General features: G+C 51.4%; 1 protein-coding gene and 1 long non-coding RNA gene across 13 annotated transcripts in view; one reads left to right on the top strand and one right to left on the bottom strand.

Moving 5' to 3' along the window:
* Camta1 (calmodulin binding transcription activator 1) overlaps positions 1-27,460 on the bottom strand; it is an 837,099-nt gene that overhangs the window by 214,950 nt on the left and 594,689 nt on the right. For all 12 annotated transcript variants that reach the window (XM_076933681.1, XM_076933680.1, XM_034503401.2 and 9 more), the window contains one exon: positions 27,245-27,316. In XM_076933681.1, the coding sequence (XP_076789796.1) occupies positions 27,245-27,316 (72 nt within the window). The remainder of the gene's footprint in view (positions 1-27,244; positions 27,317-27,460) is intronic.
* LOC143442183 (uncharacterized) lies at positions 6,638-8,085 on the top strand. Its single transcript, XR_013110192.1, has 3 exons — positions 6,638-7,084; positions 7,160-7,844; positions 7,932-8,085. It is a non-coding gene; the product is annotated as an uncharacterized LOC143442183 (long non-coding RNA).

The raw sequence follows: 27,460 nt of genomic DNA, 5'->3' as shown, positions 1-27,460 counted from the left end.
GGGTGTAGGAGAGATGGGGACACATGTGTGAAGAATCAATGGTGAGCCCCATTCCTGCACCAAGGTAGATGCAGCTCAGACACGCCTCTGAGATCCAGCACATTACTGTCTTGTAGCGTCCGGTGACTGCCTTCTCCTAGTCCCGCTTCTGCCATGTGTCCTGTGTCTTGTGTGAGAGACAATAGGGCCACCGGGGGAGAACAGACAGATGGGTTACATTCTCGGGGAACTCTGAGGGGAGACGTGGCCAGCACTGTGGCCAGTGGGTCCCACTGTGGGGGTTGGAGAGCAAACTATTCACAATTGGCTCTGGCCTTGCCAGGGCTCCAAGCTGGACCCGGTAGAATCGGGAATTGTGCTAAAGGAAGGTTGATGGTTGTTCGGACCACAAGGAAAGGCTGTGCTGGCAAAAACTGGCTGTGATGTCCATGCTACAGCACACAGGCACACCCCCAGACATGCCACACAACACTGCAGCACACGGGCACACCCCCAGACATGCCACACGACACTGCAGCACATGGGCACACCCCCAGACATGCCACATGACACTGCAGCACACGGGCATACCCCCAGACATGCCACATGACACTGCAGCACACAGGCACACCCCCAGACATGCCACATGACACTGCAGCACACAAGGCCAATATGCCACATGGTGCTACAGCACCCAGGAGCCAGGCCTGTACACACCCCAGTATGTCACATGGTGCTACAGCACACAGGAGCCAGGCCTGCACACACCTCAGTATGTCACATGCTACAGCACGCAGGAGCCAGACCTGCACACACCTTAGTATGTCACATGGTGCTACAGCACACAGGAGCCAGGCCTGCACACACCTCAGTATGTCACATGCTACAGCACACAGGAGCCAGGCCTGCACACACCTCAGTATGTCACATGGTGCTATAGCACACAGGAGCCAGACCTGCACACACCCCAGTATGTCACATGCTACAGCACACAGGGGCCAGGCCCGCACACACCCCAGTATGCCACATGATTTACATACAGTCCAACCCACGCTCTCTCCTTCTGTGAGGGAGGGGGCTTCATTCTCGTTTATGGAAGGATGAAATGGTTAGGAAGGCCAAGTCCCTGTCCCAGGGCCACCTAGTTAGCAACTGCCAGGGATGAGCTGAGGCCTAGGTATACTACGTTCTCAGCGTGGGCTGTCTTATGTGAGTAGTGGTGAGCACAGCCAATGTCCCCTTCCTTTGTAGTGAATGCCGTGTCCACAAAGAAAGGCTTTGTCTATAGGTGCTTGCTCTATACTCCCAGCCCTGCCCAGGCAGGAGGACTCTCTAGGCTGTGAACATCTGTGCACAGTGTCGGGTCCCCTCTTCAGCTGCAGCCGAGCCCTGAGTATTTCCTAGTTATCTGGGGAATCGGGGTTGGGCCTGTGGCTCCCGATGGGCCAGGCAGGCAGTCAGCTCTCTCCATCCCAAGGGCCTGGGCCATTGCTCCTCTGTCTACTTGCTATGGACTGGGCTCCCTCACTATCCAGGCTTAGCTAGGAGGTGAGCAGAGGGCGTGTGTAGACACAGCCTGTAAGCCAGGGGGCTGCCTGCTGACCCATGGCACTCAGTGTTCCCAGGCAGGGGCTGAGAGGCAGGGGACACTTGATTCATTCTCATCCCCAAAGAGGGACTCTTCCCATGTGCAGGGCAGAGGGATGTGACACAGGACAGTCACTGGAAAATTATTCTACTTCCCACTCTCCATAGCACATTCACATCTAGTCTCTAACTGAATTTATGTCCCAGAAGCCACCTGCTTCCCAGCCGGTTCAACAACACTTATCATGCCATGAAGACCCCCGTGTCCCCCAAGCCATGGGACCTAGCTTCTTTGCAGGTTCAAGGCCAGGAGCCCCCACACCTGGGCTTGGAAGGGGCTTGTGGACTTCTTTGGAAGCAGAGACTAAAGGTGACTTTCTGGTCGGTGGCAGCCATTCCCTCCAGGTGCCCTCCCTAAAGCTGACTGAAGCTGCACTCTGTCCAAGCCAGGGACCGAACAGGCACTTGGAATTCGCAAGGAGACTCTGCTGAGCTGCCGGAGCCCATCAAATTTTTATTGGACGCATTTCCTCTGGAGAACTTGTCTACTAAATCCTGCCTGGGCCGTATTAGAGAAATAAAAATTCCACACACAGGCTTGACTGCCAATGTTTCTGCCCAGAGAGAGAGGACACACTTCCTCAAAAGCCAGTGTGCAGAGGCTGGCCTTTGAGGATGTCCTTGACCAGAGGTTGGAGGCTAGCTGGCAGCTCAGGCTCCAGACAGCCAAGTGGCATGAAACCACCCCGAGACTCCTAACCAGCCATCTTAAAGCTCCTGTGGGCCTTGGCCCTGTCCTGGCCACCTGCAGTTTCCTCATTCCTGTCCAATCCTGAATAGAAAATCACCAGCCTCCCTACTGCGTACTCCTTCCGTGTGGCCAGGGACCACTGTAGCAGCTAGAGGCTGGGAGTTCTTGGCTTGTGCCTAACTGCTCTGTAGACCCCACTGCGGAGAGTCTCTACAAAAACCAGAGGTGCAGATGTTCTCGGCTGGAGGTTCAGGGGCTCTAAAGACTCCACAGCACACAGGCACCCCCGTTGGGTTCCAGCAGTTGTCTGTGTACCCCAGAGCCCCCAAGCTGTAGACACTGATGGGGAGGCACAAAGACCTACAAAGAAGGGACTCTGTGGCAGACACCAGTCACATCTACACGCGTATCCATAGACTTGTACTTAAAATAATTTTAAAAGAGTCCCTTGTTTATTTGCAATTCAAATCCACGGAGCATCTGATATTTTTACTTGCAGACTTCTGCGAGCCTGAAGATCAACCTCTGGGGTCTAGTGCAAGTTGAGTTTTCAGGCTCGGTACGTGCTGCCTCCACCCCACAGGTGCAAAGCTCTGCAGAGATGTTTTCCGTGAGCTGCCTGCCCCGAGGGCTCTAGAAGACAGAAATCCGAACTGACAGCACACGAAGGCTGGCAGCCGGGAGAGCACATCTGGTTGGGAGATTCTGGGAACAAACTGTTGTCACCAGCCCCCTTTTCTTGTGTCAGAGCCCTGGCCCACACTTCTGAGCTCTCCTCTCCCGGCTCTTCTTGTTGCTTTTTTTCTTAGACTTTGTTGCTGCGGACCACCTGGCCCACACTTCTTTCCCAGGTTTTCTTGTTTCCTTTTTCTTAGACTTTGTTGCTGCCGACTAAGGGCAGAGAACCAGGCTGCTTGGTAAGGAAATCCCCTCCAGAGGGGGCTCTAAGGAAGGCTCTAGAATCTGCTTACTCAGCTTCCTCTTTTGGCTACCGAGCTTGGCTCTCCTGCAGTGGCCCATAAACATGTTGGCATCAAGACAAATGACACATGCCACTGGTGGGTAATAACTGGCTTCCTCAAGCCCCGCTTGCTTCTCCGCGGGGCTGAATGACACTTCCACGGTCACAGGCTAATTCTCCCGGGAAGCTCCTAGGCCTCTCTGCCTGCGATTCTTTTGCCCAGTTGGGTCTGGCCAGTTGAGTGTGAAGCCGGAGCCGACAAGGGCACAGCCTTGACCCTGGGCTGTTTGGCATCATCCGGCCCAGGCTTGCAGCTTGGCAAAGGAAAAAGGTATCCGCTTCATTTTCTCTGAAGCTAAGCACAGATTTGGAAGGGTGAGAAACCCCATCCCCACCCCCATCCCCACATACCATCTTTGATGGGGCCTCCCATACCTGTCACTTAGACCTGTGGTATTTGAAGCTGGTGAGCAGAAGTGTGAGAGGCAGACTGAGTAAAGCCACAACCTCCAGAGGCTGCTCTGCCTGGGGTGCCAGCCAGGGACGCAGAGCCGTGTCCTTGGAGGATGTGTTTGGGAATGGGGGTCAGTGAGACTCTGCTTTGCTAGAACAACATAAAAGCTGGGCAGTAATTGCCCTTCTTAACTCCTGTAAACACATGCTGAATTCTCACACACATTAGTGCTCACACGAATACATGCCGAACACAAGTTATGCATACCTGTATTCACTAACGCACAATTCACGAGTCCACACTCATTTGCATACACACCACACTCATATACACACTAATACACACCACAACGCTTATACACACGTGCATGTGCATATTCCATTCATATGTGTGTGCACGCTCATTTAGTCCATAAATAACACTCATGTGAACATGTATGCAAACTCAAACATCACACAACACTCATTCAATCAAATCCCACAACACAATACTCATGTATACATGTGTATATCCCATGAATAACACTCATATGCATGTGCTCACATGTATATACCATGCAAAACCATATCACAACATTCATATGCAGTCAGCCTTGCACATGCACATACAGGTAAACATACATGTGCAACAACCATATATACATACATGTATAACACACATGCACACATATTACATACTCACATGTACACATTCACTTGCCTGCCTCAACTCACACACACATTGCACACATACATGCAACCAGATGCACCACAACACTTAAACATATGCACATACTCTCATATATCCACTACACATGTGCAAAACACATATGTAGAAATGTATCTGTGAACATGAGCTCACATGCATTGCACCACCCATGTGTACATGTGTATCTGTACTTGTACGCACATGCATAACTCTGTACAGACACACACACACACACACACACACACACACACACACCATGTCCAGTTGAGCCTCCCAAGCCATGTGGAGACTTGTGTCCCCCACTCTGTCCTTCTGCAGTGGTGCCCCAGGAAGGGCTGGGCTCACTCTAGCACACTGTGATGAGACTTCCCCAGACAGCACTGAGGGTCTCTTGGACACCCAGCAGGCAAAGGCAGTCTTCCAAGGGCCCAGTCAGCCACTTCCTGTCTGCACAGTCGGGCGGGGCTGCTTGTATTGACCTCTGTGTGTTGGCATAGAATATTGAGAGGGGTTTTCCGGAATGCAGACTCCGTTCCCATTCCCAGTGCGTTCCCTGAGGAGGGTGTGCCCCTGCCGGTTTCATCTCCACTCTCATTGCTGACCTCTGCTGTCCTTCTTTCTGGACTCTGACTCTCTGTAGTATCCCTCCCAGTGGGCGAGTTCCTAAGAGACGCATGGGGAGCTGAAAGGCATGTGTTCACAAGGTTTTGAGAGGTACATGGAGGAAGTACTGTGACGTGACTCTCAGTCTAGAAGCACATCAGGAGCAAGATGGACAGGGCCAGGAGAGTTCTCTGGGGTTACAGCTCAGGGTGCCAACAGCAATGACCGAGAGACAGGGCCAAGGCTGTCACCACCCTGGGTCTCATCCAGCGCCGCCTGACAGTGGGACAGAGCCAGGGCCCATCTCACCAGAGTTCATCCTTTCTCCTGCCCACAGTGCATGGTTCAGAAGGTAGAAGGGGATGGGTTGGGCGTGGCTTTCTGCGTAAGCTGTTGACAGAAGAAAGCAGCTGGCTACCGGCTTCAGGGCTTTTTAAAGGACAGGGCAGTATATGTGACCAATCATCGTGGCCGAAGGATTGAAAATGGAGCCTGTTGTGGCACCATCTTCTGCAGGGACACCACCAGCTTTCCCAGCTTGAGAGAAACCGTACAGCTCTGACTTTATTGGAAGCTGTAGCTTGCTTCTCTCTGCTGGTCCTGGGTGATCAGCCTCATGTTCAGAGAAACAGGGTGGGGAAGTGTAGGGTCCAGAGCCATGCCCTTGGGACCAGTGTGCACAGGGCTCAAGGGAATTTCGTAGTTTCTGCTACTTGTCCTGGCCCTTTGTCTTTGGGGACCTGGCTTGGCATCTGTGCCTCTGTCCCTGGGCTGTACCATCTCTTCACAGCCAAGAAAAATAAATGTGTTCCTTTGAGTGCTCGTGACAGAGGCTCCCAGGATGAGGCTGTATGGCAGTTAGCATCTGGAAGGTATTGCCGTAGCCAGGCAAGCCTCCATCCTTGGGTCCCGGAGAAGTCTGGACAGCAGGCTTATGTGAAGCAGAGAGGGAGTGTCATGGCTCTAAAGAGGGTAGCAGGGCAGGGTAGGGATGCTGTCTCTAAACCTGCGTTTATTTTCTGAAGAACCTGTTCTCTAATTATGATAAACACCAGACAAGCAAGAGCCAACTTAGACACTGGAAGTAACACCTTCCTGGGAGGTGTTACTGCGGCATGGCAGTGTGGTACAGTCACCAGTGTTTAAAGAGACACATGGCCATTGTGCAGGTTGGGACAAGTGACCACATGTGAGCATGGGACCTGACTCCTTACCTCTGCCTCCTCAAATTCTTAAGCTCACTTAGCCACAGAATTCTCCCTAAGGAGTTCTTCATCCCAGAGAGTCATGAGCTCATATTCCCACACAGCCTGATCTACAGAAAGCCCAGCATGGGCTCACTCCTCCTGCTGGGTCTTCACCATGAGAGCTGGTTTTCAAGTATAAAGACATCCCAGCCAGCCTGTTCCTGTGTGAGGGCAAACTCAGGCTGACAGTGCAGGAAGAGGATAGTCACTTTGACTGACCCTTGGTGTCTAGGTGGCCAAGTCTCCTGGGAGCCCTACCATGGCCTCTAGTGACACTCAGAAAGCAATTCCTGGCTCAGGCACTATGGAAAAGGTGGTTTGCATGTCTGAGGCAGTGAAAGGGGCTTTCATCCACCTGAGATGGAATTATGGCCAGCAGGTCTGGAAACAAGACAGAAATAGATGAGTGCGGCACAGCCTCTCTATAAATTCCTGGAATCTGCAATCTGTCCAGGACAGGCTTCCTATCCCCGAGAGCCCTAAGATGATCCTGCTTAAACAAGATCTAGGGCCCTCAAGGTGAAAGGGCACAGGCTTCCTCATAACCAAATCCAGGCAAGCAGGGACATCTCTGACAGGCAGATCCTGGATGGTGACATCATCCTGCACTTACCCGCGCTGATGGAGACTCCAGAGGGGGCCATCTGAGCCCTGAGAGGACAGTCAAGATCTGGCTTTCACCTGGATGTTTAACATTCACTGGGTCCCGAAAGGGGAGGCTAGGCCAAGCCCTGGCAAGCCTCGGATCCAGGAGCTGTAGGTGGCACCCGCTGCCTGTCATGCTCAGGAGGGTGGGTGCTGACTGACCGCCAAAGGTAAGTTGTTTTAATGAATGGAATGTGGGGTCCTGGAGATGTAAGATGTAAGACTACAGGCTCTGACATCTACAGGCACATGGCTTCCTCCTTGACACCACCCACAACCCAAACTTGATCGCTCAGAAGAGGGACCCAACTACAAGGAGCACCACTGAACTCATGTATAGCAAGGTTGACTGTCAAACTCAAACCAGAACAGATAAGTAACAGCTTGCTGAGTCCCTGGCTCTCTCTCTGCCTCCCGGGAGGATGCAGGATGCCTGCAGTGAGGCAGACATCGTTGCTAAGGTTTTCAATCATTTATGAGTTTGAGCCTCTCATTCTATTGAAGCAGCCACTAGACAACCACTAAGTTTGAGAGATAGTTTGGGGGAGGTAGGACAGCTATTCAACATGGAGCTGGCTGGAGGAGGCTAGGACCCTTCTTGCTTGTCTGTCAATAGGATCAGAGCTGGCATGAGTCACCCCTCTATGAGGACATGACAGGATAGACCTCAATCCTAAAGGTAGGAGGGCAGGCATAGCCCCTGCTTTGGGGTGAGTCAGTGGGCAAGCTAACCACCTACTTCCCTACTGACCACTGGCTTTCTTTGGACCTGTTGACTGTCATACCCCCATAGACCCTGTAGCAGGGCCGGACACCCCCCAACATGGCTTCTCCTCCTCAAGGACTCTCTGAGCCTCCCAGTGACCAGCCTCCCGCCCAGCCTGATGTTTTAGCTGCAGCTCCAGGGCCAACAACCTCTCCTGTCTCCAGGTGCAATACATTCAGATGGGTTTTCTCGGATCTCCTGTCCAGAAAAGGAGAAATATTTCTGATCTATAGCAAATGTGTTTCCTTTAGCTAACATCTTGGCAGGCGAGCACACTAATCTCTCAGGAAAATCTAGGGCCCGAACAACAAGTAGAGCTCACCCCTGACCCCCACCCCCGCCTTGAGCAAACAGAAATTCTGAGGTGAGTTGCTTTTTTAATGCTGCCTTTTTAAAAAGAAGAAGAAGAAGGAGGGGGAGGGGGAGGGGGAGGGGAGGGGGAGGGGGAGGGGGAGGGGGAGGGGGGGAGGAGGAGGAGGAGGAGGAGGAGGAGGAGGAGGAGGAGGAGGAGGAGGAGGAGGAGGAGGAGAAGGAGAAGGAGAAGGAGAAGGAGAAGGAGAAGGAGAAGGAGAAGGAGAAGGAGAAGGAGAAGGAGAAGGAGAAGGAGAAGGAGAAGGAGAAGGAGAAGGAGAAGGAGAAGGAGAAGGAAGAAGAAGAAGAAGAAGAAGAAGAAGAAGAAGAAGAAGAAGAAGAAGAAGAAGAAGAAGAAGAAGAAGAAGAAGAAGAAGAAGAAGAAAGAGAAAGATCCGGGGAAGAGTCATGGTCCATTAACTCTGCATCTCTTGAAGGAAAACCCAGAAGCCCACCTCTCCAATCAAAGGCAAAATGAACCAGGTGTAAGTGAGTGCTTTGAGTGTATCAGGGTTATAGTGGGTCTTGGCAACCCCCTATTCAGCCTGCAGAGACAAGACTGGTAGCACTTCCTGGGATGTGACCAGGTCAGCCTGGGAGAACAAAAGGGACTGAGGACATTGTCCCTACTAGATGCCATGTGTGACCCCAAATCTGGGTGAAAGGCATAGTCACAGAGATCCCCAATCTTCCATGTGTCCCCCATATTGTAGTCTCTATAATGTTTTCCCTCTGTAGCTTGAATCAGGAAGAAGCTCAAGGGATACATAGGCAGGGTATCACCAAAAGGAACCCCAAAGAGAGGATCCTAGATCTTCAGAGAAGCCAAAAGCTTCCTAAAGACAACGCATGCCCCCATGTTTCCTCATGAGTTTCCTGGGGAGAAAAGCTCCGGGGAGTTCAAAATGGCTTGGGTCTAAACGCACCTATCTATGTTTGACGCCAGGACCTGTGGTCTGCACCTGCATGATGTGTGTTGTGTACCTGTGTGTGCATGTGCCTGCTCGCGCGTGTGTGTGCGTGTATGTCCTGACTCAGGAGGAGATATTGCACCTCCCTTTTACTGCCAAGGGAAGTCCTGTCCCCTTCCTTCCACGGTGCTTTTTCTCAAGCTGCTTCGCAGAGGAGGAGAAGGCAGAAGAATGGGCGTGGCCCGTTGCTCATTGGTCACATCTGAACATCTGAGCAGGGCATTCTGGGAGTGCATAAGGCTGGGGTCAGTTCCTCTCAGTCTTTATCCACCCTGCCCCCATAAGCCTTGTGCAGACACAACCAGCAAACAAACAAACAAACAAACAAAAAAACCTTTAAGAGAGCTTAAAGAGTGTGTGGTCCTATTTTTCCTGCCAGGGGAGTTTTGGGCCCATGAGGGAGGGCAGGGGCTGCTTCAGTCCACTTACAAGGCAGGTCCATGGTTCCTGCCTTGACAAAGACAAGGATAAGTATAGTGAGAAGGGATATTCCTGCCTCGGAGGGCTTGCCTGGTACCATCCCAACGGGAAAGCCCTATCACCTTCTCCATGGGAAGGAGACGCCCCTTAGCCAACTGGAAGTCTACCCTATGCTATATGGCCCCCCTACTTCTCAACCCTGGAAATGGATATTGCCCGAGTGTCCCCATTCAGACCATGTAGGGCAAAATCCTGACAATCATGGTGCAGCCACTGAGGGTTTAGGTTAAGCTGGACACAGTTCGTCCCCAGCACTGTGTTCGGAGGGAGTGGCTCACAAGAGGGACCCATTAGGCCTGCATCTCCCAACATGAATCAAGTAAACAAAGCAGAAGAGGAGGTACCCATCACAGCCTGGCTTCCCGACAGGAAGCTGTATGAGTGACTTCGTTTTTAAACATTATTATCCTCTTGAAAGCAAAAGATAAAGAATGCCTCGGAGCAGCCAAATTGCTTTGGCTCAAAAATCATTTTAAATACCATTTCCTTTAACAAGCCTACTGGCTGGGCAGTGGATCAACACTATTCATTTTAACCTTAGTCAGTAGGAAAAAAAAAAAAAACTGCAGACGGGCTGGCAATTATTTAGCATTCTCCCTCTCTGACCCCCACCCAGATACATTAACTAATGGCCGAGACAGTGCGATACGGGTTCTCTCTGACACAAATGAACACTGGGTGGTATACATAGAACATTCTGGAACCATCTTCCCTCTGTGTCCAGTGTGGACCCAAGCTGGAGGCTGAAGACTCTTTTCGGACTTTTCCACAAACTGTGGGGACCAGTGTTTCCTCCCCCCACCCCCACCCCCACCCCCACCCCCACCCCCACCCCCACCCCCACTGTAGCTGTTTGTGGACATTATCCAGCTAGTGTGAGCCTTCAAACAATCAAGTTAGGCCTGGATGGTGACTGAAGGCTGGAAGGCAGTTGGGAAAAGGGTCATCCAGGGATGCCCTGCAGGCCTTGACACTAGGACGGAGCTGGAGGATGGCAGATGTGTAGGTGGGGCTCAGGCTAAGATCTCCTATTATTATGGAAATAAACTGAAAGCAATTTTCATTATGTCATTTGCAAGCAACCCCCCAACCCCCAGAAGCAAACAGGAAGAGCTGCAGAAACGATTTCCACAGGACAGAGTGAGTTTGCAAAGCAGAACTGGGTCAAGAGGCTCTCTTTTGGCCAGGTCAAGAGATGCAGGCACAGAGGAGAATCACTGGCTACCTCATCCCGATGTTTTAAGCCATTTTGAGGTTCTATCCATGTCACTCTGGGGAATAATATCCACCAGGCATGGGGGCAGCACTCTTTGTCACCTTCAACCACCGAGGCCATGTCTGAAGACAGGGCATCAAGGTTAACAGAAGAGGGTGCAGCTTTCCACTCAGATCAGAAGACCATATAGGGTGGCTCCTTCCAGCCCAGAGCCTGACAGGGAACAGGCTGCTTCTCAGTGACCCAGATGCCCCTGATTCCTCACAGGAACGAGTGGGATTAGATACCACTCCTAGCGATTGCATTTTGGCTTGCACTGAGGGCTAAAAACGCCGTGTTCCTGGACAGATCTGCAGGAAGCCAGGGGTCTAGCAAAAGACACTCAGCATCTGAGTGTCACGGGGACAGTGCCACTGGACAGTGATTCTGGGTTTTGGAAAAAGAGCTATTTATTCTGACAGCACTCTGAGACATTAGCCAGGACATCCAGGTCTGTTGTAGGAGAAGTCACCTGAGCAGGTGGTGCTAGGGGACAGCTTTGCTTGCAGGGTGTGTGTGTGCAGAGCCTGGGTGGGGGAACCGATATCCAAGTGTGTGCAGTTTTTGGTGGGACCTATGTGCCCTCCTGGAGCTGCTGAAGATTGCCGGTCTGCTGAGCAGCAGAGGCTGGCTGACACCTCCCTTAGCCCATCATTTCTTCTGCTTAGGAGCCCAGGCATAGCGGGGACACAGAGGATATAATACCAACTTCTTAGTCACAGGATTCCCCAGGGCCCTGCCCCTGCCTGGATCTAGGCCCACATAGATTTTCCTTATCTTCTGGGCCTCAGGAAGGTGAGAAAGGGCTGTGTGCCCCACTTCAAGGAGTTGGGTCCCATGAAAATCTAGATTCACAAAATGGAGAAATTCAGGGCAATTCTGGCTTTCCAAAGGATCTGCCATCAGGTCCCCAAGTGAGTCTTTCTGACTCTTTGCCCACAGGACTGGGTTTGCCCATGTCCCCTGAACCTGGTATGCTGCCTGACTCTACATTGATGTCCAAAGAATAAATTTCTTTAGACTCCCAAACCTGGTATTATGCCCTCTGAGAACCGGTTTGAACATTCTCAATGCACAAGAGTCGTCAAAGCCACTTCAGCCCCTGGCAGCTTTTTCTGTTCCCCAACAGTGACCCCTTGAAAGATGTCTTGGATGTGGATCTATATGGGTCCCTCTGGAAGGTACTATACAGTACACTCTCTGCATTCTGGAATTAGATAAAGTTCAGCCTCTGGAAGTGGGGCAGAGACAGGAGGATAGATGACCCCAAGCTAGCCTTATTTCCTCTGTGTACGGGGGCCACAGAGTCTGACAACTGCCATGAGAAGAGGTCTCCGAGGCCTGGGAAGCCTTGGGTAGTAGCAGGAGGCACCTGCTGTGGCAGGGCTGAGCATGGGTGACAAGAGAGGGGGGCACTGAGGAGGAAGGAAAGAAGAACATGTAGGTCCCTAGACTTCTGGACTTAAACTTTAAAAAGCTCCATTGTTTGGATCAAATTGAGGAAACTGAGGCCCAGACACAGAGAATTGCGTTCATAAGGTCCCACGGGGAGCCAAGGTGATGTGTGTATCTACCCTTTTATACAGGTAACTTCATACAATTTTAAAAAATAGATCCTCTGCAAGACAAGTCTTGTAAGACCTGCTCACAGACAGAGTAGCTAAGGGCCCTCTCCTCAGTCCAAGGGCTGGGCAACAGAGGAGCAACAAGAGAAGTCACCAGAAAGTCATCAGTGTTCAGTTCTATGGGGCAGCATCCTACCCGACTGCCACAGCCCCTGAGGATGGCATCCCTCAGGCTCAGAAGCCATAGCACATTCTCAGATTCCTGTAAGGTAGGTTCCTGTGGGAGAGGGCCTGCAGGTGGTTGGTCAGGGCAGCAGGGAACTGTTTAGGAATCAGAAGACAGAGGACGGGCCATGCCTGACAGGGAGTCAGGCCAGACAGCTCTTCCCTTGTCATTGTCCTCTGCCAGAGAGGAGGCTTTCTAGGAGCTTCTGGGATCCAAAAGGAAGAATTCCATCCATAGAGGATATTTTTGGCCAGGTTGACCATAGCCCATGGAGGCGGAGAGTGGCACTGGCTCTGTTCGTGACAGGGAAGAGTGGGTCGCTTTGGGGCAAGCATCTTCCTTACCATGGCTCCTCAAACCCACTCTTGCCTTGTCTTCCCCAAATCTCTAGCCCATCTGCCTGATTTTAGGCCATGCCTGACGCCTTTTCCTGTGTCAGTGAGGAGGCCCTGTCCCATGTTTCTTTGGAGAACTTGCTGACTTCTGATTCAGGTTACTTATGCAACATCGAGAGCCCATTGCTCACTTAAAGGCTTGCTTGCATTGACATCTGTCTTCCTCGGAGAAGCAGGCAGGACATTGTCAACTTGCATGACAAGCCAAGGAAGGAATGATGTGGAGCCAGCTGAGGGCCTGAGTGGGAGTCCGTCTGCACCAGGATGGAGAGAGGTTTGGAGAAGGACTCCAAACCTTCCACACACACCTTTCCAGCAGATTTCTGAGAAAGGTGGACCCTAAGTGCCACTCAAGAGCACACAGAATTCCCCAGAGAGGACACCAGGTCTAAACCTCAGTCTTGAAGAGATAACTGCTCTGGGCTCTTTTCCCTACTTAGCAGAGAGGAGTTCACATGGCCATGACCTCTGCAAGGTGTGTCCTTCTGGAGTCAAAGTTCACGTGGTGCTGGGGGTGCAGGGAGTGTGTATGTGTGTATATGCATATATATCATGAGTATACATGTGCACTTATGCATACACATATATGTCGTGCATGCATGTGTACATATACTGGCTTGTGTGCATGTGATAAGTATACACATGTAATAATATACTATATATGTACAATGTATGCATGAATGTCAGGTATGTTGTATGTATACATGTACATGTATATATTGTATGCATGTACACATGTTCTGTATACATATGTATAATACACGTATTATGTGATGTATGCATGTGCATACACAGCATTGCTGTCCTGAGCATCTGGGTTATTAACACTACTCTATAGCAGGGTCGTGCTAAGTTCAGGCCTCTCCGCTCACAATTACACTTCGCATCTCCGCCGACCAGGGTACCTTTTCAAAGCTAAGAAACATTTCTAAAGAACTGGGGGTAGAGTTGGGTTTCTGTCTGTGCTTGGGCATGCTGGGAAGGCCAGCAGGAAGCCCTTCCTCCTGCTCTGTCTCTGGAGTCTCCCAAGGACAACCTGGGAGGTCAGACTTCACCTCAGCTCCTTCCCTACAGGAGTTGGAGGGGTAAAGATGGAGCGGGAACAACCCAGGGAGGAAAGACGAGGCTCAGTGAAGGAAGCCCCCTGCCCCCTGCAGCAGCATGGCCATGACTTCTGCTAAAGGTCAATTGTGGTCATTCAAGGCATGGGGAGGAGGAGACTGAAGGCTGGAGGTGGTGGGCAGGGCCTGGCATTACCCTGACAGTGAAAGCCAAGCCTTAGACCTAGGGACACTGAACCTCAGATCTCCACCCCAGAGTCCCTGCACGGTGTTGGGCTACTCATTCCCATGGGGATACAAGACAGATTCTGCCTTTCATCTACCAAGGAACAAGTGTCATTAGTCGCAAGAAGACGTAGAGAGGCTCAAACAAGTCCTCAGACACCAGACATAACCTCCAGTCTGCGCCGACATTGTGGTGTGCTGGGGCCAGCCTGCCATGGCGCCTGGCTTTCAGGAGCTGCCTGCTAAGGTCTGGGGAAATGCTATAACCTAGGTACCCCGCTGGGAGCTCCGAGTCAGCAGCATGGGAACTGGGAACCCCCAAACCAGGAACCCCCAAACCAGGCATCCATTCTCCTAGAGATGTGGTAGTTGGCCATTTGCCAGCACAGCAGGGATCTGGCCATCTCTCCATACGCCTCACCAGCAGAAGGCAGGGGCCTAGCTCCTAAAAAGGGCCTTCATCCCAAACAGCAGCTGAACTCGAACATCCTTTCTGGAGCCGGGAAAGCCCGATGTGTTGCTGGCAGCAGAATGATCTTTTATCTAATTAAGCCCGACTCGGGCTAATGTTGTAAGGCTGTATTCTCTGATCAGACACTAGCGGCTGGCGGCTGAGCCGCATGCTGGGGCGTCCTGGGAAGCCAGCCCAGAATGTTAAAAACACTGTGGCTCACACACAGTCTGTGTGTAGAGGGGCAACCCAGAAAGATGCCTGGCCTAGCATTTAGGATGCAGGGTTTCAGCCCAGTTCTCCTGCCAAGTCATGGGCATTCCCAGATAAGTGGGGACCTCTCTAGGTGATAGCTTTTCTCTGTAAAACAAGGGGCTGGGCAACTGGTTTCTGAGGAGCCCCAGGTACTGCCAACAGTGCTGAAATCTGCTCAGATAAAAACAGGACACCTGCATGACCTGATGTGTGTTTGTGTGTGTGTGTATTGAAGGTTGTGACACAGTGTGACCATTCCATGTGAGGTCCAGAGCCTCATAAGATCCCAGAAGTGGTTAGTTCAGCAAAAGGCCATATATGCCCAAGGGACTTCTCTCTGCTACCACCTTGACCCTAGGCTGTTGCATGACATCATTTTCAGGGTGATGGCTCTGGTGGAAAGGATGCCTGGTTGGAAGCCACTCCCACATTAAGACAGCTGCTTCTAGGAAGCAGGGTGTGGTAGAGTGTCACAGAGCCTGGACAGTGGCAGCACATGGGACACCTGTCTTGCCAGGAGGCTCGGGTATGGGTATCTCTTCCTCTTCTTGGACCAATGGCAGTGCTGCTATGACATGTCTGAGAGGCAGCTGCCATGAGGATGCTATGACAAATGGCACATCGTAGCTGCCTTGTGGATACGCTGAGGTTATCAGGTTTGGTGTGAGATACCAAGACACAGGGAGAGCAAGGCCAGGTGTGTGGGCATTCCAGTCGGGTGGGCAGATCAGGTGAGTAGGCAGGCCAGGGGAGTGGGCAGGCCAGGTGGGTGAGCAGGTCAGGTGAGTGGGCAGGCCAGATGAGTGGGCAGGACAGGTGGCTGGGCAGGTCACATGGATGGTCGCTGAACAGTGATGGCCGATTTTCACAATCTTGGCTTCTTAGCAGGCTCTAGATAGGGGCCTGGCCTGCTCCTAGGGCAGCTGGGCTACTCAGAGGACACTCCTACAGTTATCTGGAAGGACATGTGGTGAAACCCTGGCCTGGTAAGGGTGTCAGCTGTGACCGTGGGTAACAGAATCTGCTAGGAGTGGAGTGAGATGTGCTGGAGACCATCAGAGAGAGAAGGATTTAGGATGCAGGCTCCTTGGGGCCCAAGCTGAGGGTTATGGCCCAGGACTGTAACATCAGAACTCTCAAGATGACAGCAGCTAAGGTTACCACTGCAGCTTGCCTGTGTGTCACCTGTGCTGTCTCTTTGAACCCTTTCTGAGTGCAATGCACCATCCTACAGAGAAACAGAGCTCAGATCTGGAGTTAATTAGCCTGAAGTGAGACAGCTTGTGTGCTTTCAGAAGTAGGGTTAGGGTATATCTCGGTGTGGCATCTTCCCCTCTTTGAGGGGAGCCATAGACCTCAGTTCCTAGGGTGCCTTCTGGAGACCCATTTCCCCTGAACCCTTTAAGGAGTTGCTTTCGTTCCCACAAAAGTCTGGGAGCTGTGGGGCTCGGGGATCATATGAACCTGGTACCATCCCCTGGGTGAGCTGGTACCAGGCAGCTGTTTTATCACCTTTGTTTGCCTAGGAGTGAATGCTGGGTCTGAAGCTTGTCAGCTCAGCACTCTAGAGGGACAGTTAGCCTTTAGTGGAGCAAGATAGCATTCCTTCTGGCCTGTCTACCAAGGGACAGGGATGGAATGACAGCTAGGTCCTCTGCTCCCCTTGCAGTAGGGTCAGGTGATATTTTGAGTGTGCAGGACAGTGTGAAGCCCATTTTAGGGGTTGCCTCTAGGTGGCGCTGCTGGCTCCAGACCTTGTCGTCTGGCTCTTGCACAGCCAGACCAAAGGGACATATGGTCCTTGTCTTCCAGCCCTAGGCCACATATAGCAAGATGCAGGCCCTCATCAACCTTCAGGGAATTGGGGCTGAATACTACAGCAGCTGATGTAGGGACAGTCCCCAGGGCTAAGCTGAAGTCTCTTCTAGCCTCCTACCCTCTGGCCAGGCTGCTGTGTCCATGGGGACTCCATCAGGTTGGCTCAGTCTCCTGACTTGGAATTCTGAAGCCCTTTGGAGTTATTGAGGGTACCCTCCCTTATGGCCAGCATGGGTTCAGAGTTTGGGGTAGAGGACATGTACAGTTTATAGTCACATAGAGCACAGAACGTTGTGCTCCCGGTAACATTAATCTTAGCGCTCAGAGGTGGGGACAGCCTGCAGTTGAGCTCCAGAACCACACCCCTCCCAGCAGTAAGGGGCTCAGTTGAAGCGTGTTTCTTTCCAAATGACTATGTAAGAACTCAATTTTTAAATCAGGCAATCTGCTAGCAATTCAGGATCAGCAAATATGTCTAACCCTGGATTTCCTCTCAGGCTTCCAAGCTAACCTCACAGAGATTTCTGCCTCCCGAGGGTAAGCCTTCAGGGAACCCCAGAGATTCCCAGAGACCTTAGCTTCACTTCAAGGCCACTTCAAACTACATCTCAGAATTGTAAACCTGCTCCTCGGGCGTGGGGAGGTTCGCAGGAGAGGGAAGGGAGGGAGGGTCTCACAGGGTGAGACTCCCCTTTTGGATTGCTTGTCCTGACTCAGGGTCAGCAGACTCAGCTGTGAGAGTTAACTGGAAGAGCCCCAGGGAAAGGCAGCAGACTGCCGGCCCCTCCAGCCTGCCTTCTGTTATGGGCCTTTTCCTCTGAAAGGATGGTAATGCCATACTGAGTGACAGAAGCCTGGCATAGGAGTATACAGGATTATAGGACTGTAGGTAGAGACAGGACTGAAAGATTAAGATATGACAGGGACAAGCTTACAGAGAGACTGGAAGTCCTTCCTCACCTGGGCTTCTTCTAATGATCAGAGCATGCTCCGGAAAGCCAGGGTGATACAAGGAGGTGTATGCTTTGTAAACGTAAATGTCCTACAAAGGGTCATAGCCCAGGCCAGGTACTTTGTGATTCACTGCCCACTTCTTAGGAGCTCCTTGCTCATTCTTAATGAACTGCCCTTGCTACTATCCTCTGGACATTTCTACCTTTTTCCTAAAGCCCCATGGCAGCTCCCTGCATTCTTGGACCCTGACTAAAGCACACAGCTCTCTCTCCCCTTCATCCCCATCTTCCTCTTCCTGGCAGTTGCCAAGATTTATAGCCTGTCCCGATGTTTTTCTCTCCAACTTTAGTAAAATGGCCCTTCAGCTTCCTTCTGAGTCCGTTTTTAAATTATTTTATTAACAAGACTAAAACCCTATGAAAGGGAACCCCAAGTTACCCAGTGACGATTCTACCTGTTTTAAAGCATCAGAACACTGGTGGGAAATGCCAAACAGGTGCTGACCTCTGGCCTAGGATGAAACACCAGGTTTTCTAGATGGAGGCTGTTTCTGCCCTTGGTGGCCCTCGCTATGACAACCTACACACTTGGTAAGTCACACTCAGTTGGCTCACAGAGGAAACTGACTTCAGACACAAAGAACCAGGCAGACCTTTAACTTTGGTTGAGGACCTGCCTGTAGAAGCCTATTGTGTGGAAGCCCACTCTGCTTGTGACTTCTGACACTCACAAAAAGGACTCATTGAGCTAATACACAGACTTACACACACACTTTCTCCCCAACATGCTTCCTGGTCATGATGCTTTGTGCAGGAATAGAACCCCCAAGACAGGTGGGCACCAGGGATGCTATATAAAACCTGCACACCTGTGTACACATGTACATGCTAGTGATTATCTTTGTGCCCATGATCACATATGCATATATTTTATATACCCTGTACATCCGTGAACATATGTGCATACCTATGCCCATCTGTGATCACATATATGTACAGCGGATACCCATGCAGAATGTTTGTATATAGCTATGCATACCCACAAACATCTATGGCTATCTGTGCACACCTATGAACACACATGTGCACACCTGTGATTATATATACTTATGAGTATATATGTATACTCATGCACACCTATGCATATCTATGAACACCTGTGATCATATGTGCACACGTGTGCTTGCCCACATATGCCTATGAACACGTGCGCATACATGTATGCCCGTGCACACTTACATAAATGAACACTTGTACATTATGAATACCTGTACACACCTGCGTATACATGTGCACACTTATGATTATCTGCGTACACATGCATACCCATGCTTTTATTGCATATGTGTGTGTAACTGTGCATGCCTGCAGATATCTATCTAGCTAAAACCACCTGCCACAAGTCTGCGGCATTGTAGCATGTCTCATCCCTACATCCTGACATCCCACACCAAGATGGTGCAGATCGCAGGACCTCCTTATTCATGATAGATCTAGATCATTCGCACACAGGCTGGCATCACCTGCTAGGGTACAGCTAGAGGCCTCAGTGAGCTGCTGACAGTCACAGGCAGGCGGAGCACGTGGCAGATGCCTCAGAGTCTATCACATCCGCTGTTCTTTCTCGGCCCTTTGAGTTTCTTCAGAGGCGACACCGAAAGAATTTCCTCGAGGCCAACTTTTGTCTAGCGCTTTGAGAAGCATAGCCACACAGTTTCCCCTTTGCTCAAAAGAAGATTAGGATATTATGGACAGGATGTCAGCTCAAGATTACACAAGCAGGATAATTAGACAAAAGCCTGCATTATAAGCCATCTAGCCGGGAAATTAAGCTGCTTCGGCTTTCTCCTCGCCTTTGAAGGGTATTCTGTGAGGGGATGGGGCGTGAGTTGTTGGGCGTGATAGATAAAGATAGTAAGCAAAGCGTAGAACCCATTGTTCTGCCTTTACAAGGAAAGCGATTGCTTAGCCAAGCTGACAGCACACACCGCGAAGCCACAAACCCCTCTGCAGACCCTCGGATTAAGAGACTGACACGTTGTGGATAATAAGACTAATTAATAATTCCCAGCTCCAAGGGACCGCAGCCCTGGCAGCTTCATCCTGTCTCTGCCTTCCAGCTTGCCTGGGCAGCCCAGTCCTTGCTGAAGGACAGAGGAGAGCTAGCATACCAGGGTAAGGGACATGGAGCAAACAAGGCTGGGGAATGTGAGGGGACAGGAGACCACCTGAAGGATGTAGAGGCTCCAGCACACACGACTACAGGAAAAATCCTTGCCCAAGGCTATGGGACAAGCCTGACTCTGGGGCCTATGATAGCACGGTGACATCTAAAAGACTTTACATTTTGCTTGTGGAGAGACAGTCTCTTAGGGGCTACCCCTGACAACACTTACCCACCCACTCTACTGGGGTAAAAGCCCTGGCAGCAATTAGTGGTCAGCCCACCGAGCATGACACCATGAACTTTGCAGGTCTGACGTGTATCCTCAGAATGAGAATTTAATGCCTGTACACACACTCACACACACACAGACACACATACTCACAGTCATACACACAGACACACACACTCACATTCAAACACACACAGATACACTCACACACAGACACACACAAACACACACAGACACACACAGACACACAGATACACACACACAAACACACACAGACACACAGATACACTCACACAAACACACACAGACACACACACACAGGCACACACATTCACATTCATACACACACACATACAGACACACATTTACACACAGACACATACACTCACACACACACAGTCACACAGTCATACACACACACACTCACTCATACACACAGACAACAGTCACACTCACACAAAGAGACACACACACATTCACACACAATCAGACACACACACACACACACACACACACACACACACACACACACTCCACATTTAGAACACCCAGCCAGAGTCCCAGGATTCCTAAACCGCAGTACCCATCCTGTCCACTAGGTGGTAGCAGAGCGTCCCGTGGCTTTTAGAGGGCTCTGGCCTCACCAGCAACCTTGGCCTTAAGGAAATCTGCAGGGTAAAGGTGAAGCTGGCCACTCCCACTCGGGACCACCCATGAAAAGGACATTTCCCATCTCTCCTGTCCCCCGAGAAAGGGATCTGGATGAGGGAAACTGAAAACTGCCCGGTAACATTCCCCAGAGAGTAGCTAGCTTTGGGAGCCTGTCATATTTTCTGGAAGCGTTGGGTGGGTACAGCCACGGCCTTGGCATCGTAAATCGCAATCAAGAAAAGACATCTAAGGAGGAAATACTACCCGCTCCGCTGCGCAGCCTTGGCCAGGGTCCTGAAATCTTAATGGAATTGAGCCTTTTTTTTTTTTTTTTTTTTTTTTTTTACCCACCACAGCACCGTAAATTCCTGGTGTCTACCTAATCTCCTGATCACGTTATTCAAGGGGCATTAAATGGAGAAAGAGGGAAAAGCTGCTGGTTAGAATAAAGCCAGGATAAGAAGGCATCTTGGGAATGGCCTCTGCCCGCACCCTTGCTCCTGCCCCTTCCCCTCTGACATCCGGTCTAGTCTGGTTTCCCAGGTGATAGACGCCTAGACGGTTTATCCACCCGGCTTCGGTTTGAGTCAGTTACCCCTGAACTGGAATCTTCCAGACTGCATGGGACCTAGCTCCCTTTGGCAACAGTTTCTCCTGCTGTGGCTCCTTCCTGGAGCTCACGGTCCTCACACCCTGGCCCTTCTTTACCCGCTGTGACACCAGTGCCAGCCTTCTCCTGCAGTGCACCCGCTGACCCCTGAACTCTTGTCCTTGCCATGGTCCTCCTCCCTAAGCAGGAACATCGCATCTGGAGGTGCCTTGCAGTGAGCTGATGTCTGGTTTGGAACTAGAACACCTGCAGCACACCAAGTGAAGACCTGCTGATGGCCAGCTTACACATGTGCTGGAAGCAATCCTCAACTCCCTTCGTCACAGTGGTCATCGAGACGGACCAGTTTCATGAGGACCACAAAGTTCTCAGAAGCACAAGGCTGTGATGAATGAAGTTATCAGCACAGATGATGATGATGGTGGTGGTGGTGGTGGTGATGATGATGATAATGGCTACTGTTAACGAGGGAGAAACCTTCACAAAGTATCATTGTTTCTGTTTGTGGAGATGGGATATAGCTGCTTTCTAGGCTAGCCTCGAACACTGCCTGCTCCTCATAACCCATTTTCTATCAGCCTCCAGACTGCTGGGACCACAGGCCCCAGTTCCCCACTGTGCTTTTCTCTGATACCCTGCCCAGGCTCCTTCTCACCCGCTGTTCTGTGAGTGTGAAGCAGAGAATCCCTAGGCTTCTCCCCTCTATTCCCTTTCAAATCTGGCTTGAGCTGGCATCCCAAGCTGGTCCTTCCTTAGGCCTCTGTGCAGCCTGTCAGAGGGCCTGGTGTGTGGATCTGGGAACTTTAGGCAGTCATGGTCCCCTCTGCTTGACTCCTACAGAGAGCATTTGTTAGTCCCACTGACCACTGGGCACGTGCCCACACCTGCCTCACGTCAAAAGGGCATCAAGGCTATCCTTCCCACCATGTTTCCCCCATCTTTCAACTCTGGACTCACCTCCTCTTTCAGGAAGCCTTCTTAGATCACCTGACCCATTGCTATGCTACCCCAGAATGCACTGTATGGACCAGCCCCTACAACCAGAATCTGCAGTGTCCCCAGAGGCCCCATCCTAAAGTCATGGTCCCCAGTCTGTGGCACTATGTTTAGGTGGCAGAGACTTATGACAAAGAAGCCCATGGAGGTTACTGGAACATGTATACGTGTATATGTATACACACACATATATGGTATCTATGTGATATATGTGATATATTGCATACATAGTGTATATATCTATGGTATATATATGTGGTGTGCATATATATGGTATGTACATGATATATATGCCATGATGATGTCATATGCACACATGACACACCCACGTCTAGGAAAAGGACCTAGAGACTATGGATTGGAAACCTCTGAAGCCATGATCCGAAGTGAACATTTCTTCCTTATAAGACAATTATCCTGGACATTTTGACTTGCAATACCTATCACTCCCCTGTACTCGGCTTTTCCAGGGTTAGCAGAATCTAGTGGATGGGAAGGAAGGTAGAGAGGCTGACCCTAGGAGACCTTGATGTCTTGCTTCATTCTTCCCCCTGGTGGCTGAGTGTTTGAAGCACCAATCCCTAGTGCCAAGGAGCACGTAGTAAAGGTTGGTTGCCTGGCCAGGAAGCAGTGGGCACGGATGCTGGTCCTTAGAGTTGATCACGTAGTACTGGAATCTAGCTCTGTGGACTCGGGATACAGTGCTCTTCCTAGGTTCGGGCCCTAGACCTTAGATTTAAAATGCCAGGTCTTCTTTCGTGTACTGGGAGTCCCACACCCTGTGCCATGTCCTTCCCAGATCCCCGGGGTCTTTCTTCCCACGGGTCGTTGTGTATTGCATGGCTGTGCTGAGTCAGGAAGGATCCCCACGGCCTCTGCCCCACGGCTGGAGTGAGCAGTCAAGCAGCCATGTGGAGGCACACCCCCTGCCTTGTGTGCAGAAAACATTCATTAAGCATTTTAGAGAACAATGGTAAAGAGAAAAACACTCATTAGAAGCAGAAATGGTTTGCAAAGAAGCCAGCAGTCTGCTGGGAATCATAGCCAGAAATGGAGTTCAGTCTCAGGAAGAGCTGCTCTCAAAGGGATGGCTCAGGAAGACCTGAGGCCTGGAGCCCCGGATGGGGAGACATTTTCTGATTTACTGCTTCATCCTTTGGCATTGTCTCTGGCCCTAGCGAGGCTCAGTCCTGGAAGCTATAGTCTAAGCTACATCAGGCAGTGGGGCAGAGGCCAGAAGATCACTGCTGTACCCCATATCTGGCTCATGTGTGACTCTAGACCTGGCCCTGTTCTCTGTGGACTTCAGTGGTCACTGAAGCTGAGGCCCTGCAGGCTGTGACACAGAGGGTGTGTGTGTGAGCAAAGGCAGTGTGAGTGGGACCTGCAGAGTTGGCCTTCATTCTCCACAGCATCTGACCAGCTGGAGAGGGAGATGGAGACATACAAACCACTCTGGATCCACAGGGGCTTGCAACTCGGGCACGAGTGGCCCCACCCTGATGCATCTCTGAGACGCTCAGTGTCTCAAGCAACACGGCACCTATCAGTCATGGTAAGGACATCATGGGCCTGTGAGCTAACTAGGTTTCAGTGCCTTACGTTGTAGCATGCTCACCTGTGTCCTGAATTAGATGATAGTAGAGACTTCACTAGCAGTGACTGGGGGGGGGGGGAGTTATGATAAACAAATGGCCAGAAAGCAGGAGCTCCCACCTGTCTCTCTCAGTGCCAAGCACAAAGCCTTGACCACAGCAGGACCCCTCCCCAAAGAAAGCCAGGCGACTCAAAAGTTCTAACTCCGTACCACTCAGTTTCACCTTCTGGGTCTCGGTGCTGACCCCATGCTTGGAGCCACTGGCCTTTGGGCTTGCTTGGCGCTGCCCCTTGAGAGCCTTTGTTCAGTTAAACTATGACCTTTAGGATGTGTTGCCCTGCCTTGGTCAAGGCTCGGTGTTTGGCACAGAGGAAGACAGAAGTGGCAAGTTCCTCTGTTGGGGAATCTACCATGGAGAGTGATGAGACCTCAGTGGATTTCTCTGTGGGCAGAGCAGAGGTCCCTGCAGCGGGAGTTCTGAGGTCCCCTCCACCCCCCGCCACTGGAAGATGCCAGAGGATGGGAATTGAGCCACAGTTTGTGCAAGAGCTGGCTACCGAGCTGAAGCTGTGGCAGCCAGAGGTGGGGGTATCCCTTGAGGAAGTTCCTTTACCCAGGTGTGCCCTCCCCTGACTGCACCACGTCTAAAGTCCCACCTGAAAGTTCCACCTCTCTAGAAGGCTGTCTTGTTCCAGCTACTTTGCTCAACAGAGGTGGGCTGCATGCTCCTGGCTAACCCGGGCCTCTTCCTCAGCGCCTCAGGCCTGAATAGCACCCTGTTCTGCAGCTTCCTTTCTCAGCTCCCATGGGGCATAGCTCGGACACCTTAATGCCCACCGACCCCTTTCTGTGGTACTTTCTATTTGAGGACCCAGAAGTGAGGGTTGGGGGTGACAGTTCCCCCTGGCACAGGATGGCAAATAAAGGGTGCACCAGAGCAGCCAAGTTAGTTCTGCCACACTGGCCTTTGGTGGGTCGGGGGAGGAATCCAGCTTCCTGTCAGCTGGATCATGACAAGTGAAACGCAAGCACACGAATCACCCCAGGCATGTCCTCAGCAGCCAGAGGCCAGGACACAGAGGCAGGGAGGGAGAGTGTAGAGCACAGGGCTTTCCCTCTTGCTTTAGGGGCATCTGGAAGGCATCAGAATGCAGCTGTGGAGAACAGAGCTCAGTGCTCATGCTGCCCAAAGGTGTCTGCTTCCAGGGGAGGAAGTTTTAATGGAGTTAAAAAGCCACAAGAGTGTGATGGACCGAGAGGAGGCAGTGGAGGCAGGCGTGGGGCAAGTGTGGAGGAGGAGGCCACCCTTGAGGAGAGGTATTCAGACTGCCAGCAGGAAGCCAGCCAGTAGGGAGCTGATCTGTTAGGAGTCCCAGCCTGGTGTGGCACAGAAGGCATGGCAGAGATGCATTCTAAACAAGGGGCATAGACACCAAAAGGAAAAGAGCCACAGCCAGAGACAGGAAGCTGGAGATCTGGGAAGAAATCTCCAAAGGCTGCAGGATGCTTGGAATAAATGAAGTCCCTGAAACCCAGCATCCGAGCCAGGGAACCAGGATCGTGTTGCAGCCAGCCCAGAGCACTGTCCTCAGAGCAGAGACCTCACTCTCCATGGCCACTCAGCTAGTGAGAAAAATGTCCACTTGATGGCTTAGTATCTCCAGGGCAATACCTACTAACAAAAGTAGCACTCATGACCATGTAAAACACCCCCCAAAACCACACAACTCTGAGAAATTAGAAAAACATACACCCCTGCATCAGCCTCCAAAGGACGCGGAGACAGGACAACTGGCAGTGGATCCTGGTGTGAGGGAAGTGTCAACTTTGTAGATGAGCAATATCTTGATTGATCGCTCACTAAAGAATGTGCCAAGCCACAGGCGATTATTTCAGGGAACTGAGGGAGGACAGAAGGACTGGTGGCTACATATGGGAGACCAGGGTGGCAGGGCCCTGACAAAGCTGAGCCATGACCTCCCTGTGCAGACAGCTCCAAGCCCTGTGGATAATTCCTAGACCATCTTCCCTGGAAGCAGTGGCCTCTCTGTACCTGATGCTTTTTGAGGTTCCTTTCTGTCAGTTTCTTCCCAGTTGGGGCCCTCAAGACCCTGGGACAACAACCCTTGTGTGCTTGTCAGTTTGAACAGAATCAAGTGCAGACAGTGGGGCCACAGTAACAAGGCCCTCAGGCAGCAGTTCCTTGACAGAGTAGTAAGACAAAGTTATGTGTAAGGATAATGGAGACAGGCTCACTGGGCTGGTATAGCAGATACCTTGGAGAGCCAGGTCCAGGCTCATTGGATAGATCCTCAGCCCTTCATCCCTCACAGTGACATCCTATCCTGAGCGGCTTCTAGCTAGCCTCTGTTAAGATCCACCGTGCTAGCACCATGGACAGAGGCTGCCTGGCTACACCACAGACATAGCTGTTTATTCACAACCACAGACATAGGTGTTTGTTCATAACCACAGACAGAGGCTACCTAGTCATACTACAACATAGCTGTTCATAATCACAGAGGCTCCCTGGCCAGCACCACGGACAGAGGCTCCCTGCCCAGAACCATGGACAGAGGCTGCCTGGCTGCACCACAGACATATAGCCACAGAGACTTCCTGGCCAGCACCATGGACAGAGGCTCCCTGGCCAGAACCACGGACAGAGGCTGCCTGGCTGTACTACAGACGTAGCTGTTTGTCCATAACCACAGACGGAGGCTGTCTGGCTAGCACCATGGTCACAGACCATTCTCTACAAGCATGGCAGATGTTCCCACACCACATTCTTTAAGTCAGGCATCATGAATCAACCACAGAGCTCCTTCCCAAGGAGTCAAGACCCACTCCTCCCCAGTGGACACCCCTGTCAATCCCACGGTATCGAAAACAGCCCTGGAAGCCTATGTGCCACATGTATCTTCTGACTAACCAAGAAAGCAAATGAATATATGGGTTGTAGCCAACAGGGATTTTATAGTGAGGGATGGGACACCCAGCTTTCTTTTTTTAACCTCATCAAAAGGAAACCAGGAACCTTGGCACCTTGAAGCATCAACTCTTTATCTCCATGGATGAGCAAGGTGTACCCCAGCCACCAGCTCTCATTCTCCTTCTTAGACCCTCACAACAAGATCTGTCACCAAACCAGCCTTGGCAGATACCACAGGAAAGTAGGAAATCACACCGGGGCTCTCAGCCCAAACTCGCTGTCATGCACAGGAGCCCCACACCCCCTCGGCACCCTCCACGGACTCTTCCCAAGCACCAGCAAGCGACGCAAGAAGAATCCAATCCCAGCCACCTACCTGAAGGAGCCAGTAGCACCTCCGGTGGAAAGTAGGTATGATGGAAGAATGGACGTAGCAGCCGTACAAGCACTAGGGAGAGAGAGGAAAAACGAGAATTCAGTCGGAAAGAGGGAAGGAAGGGAGGAAGACAGTGGGTGCAACAGAGAGGAGCAAGAGGGGCCACGCCAGGCTGGCAGGCCTGGGGAGACTGAGGCACAGGGTGGACTCCAGGGA

Source organism: Arvicanthis niloticus, chromosome 5 (genome assembly GCF_011762505.2).
Source record: "Arvicanthis niloticus isolate mArvNil1 chromosome 5, mArvNil1.pat.X, whole genome shotgun sequence".
Lineage (NCBI taxonomy): Eukaryota > Metazoa > Chordata > Mammalia > Rodentia > Muridae > Arvicanthis > Arvicanthis niloticus.
Note: the sequence above shows the minus strand (reverse complement) of the source record. Positions and strands in the feature narration are given on the sequence as shown.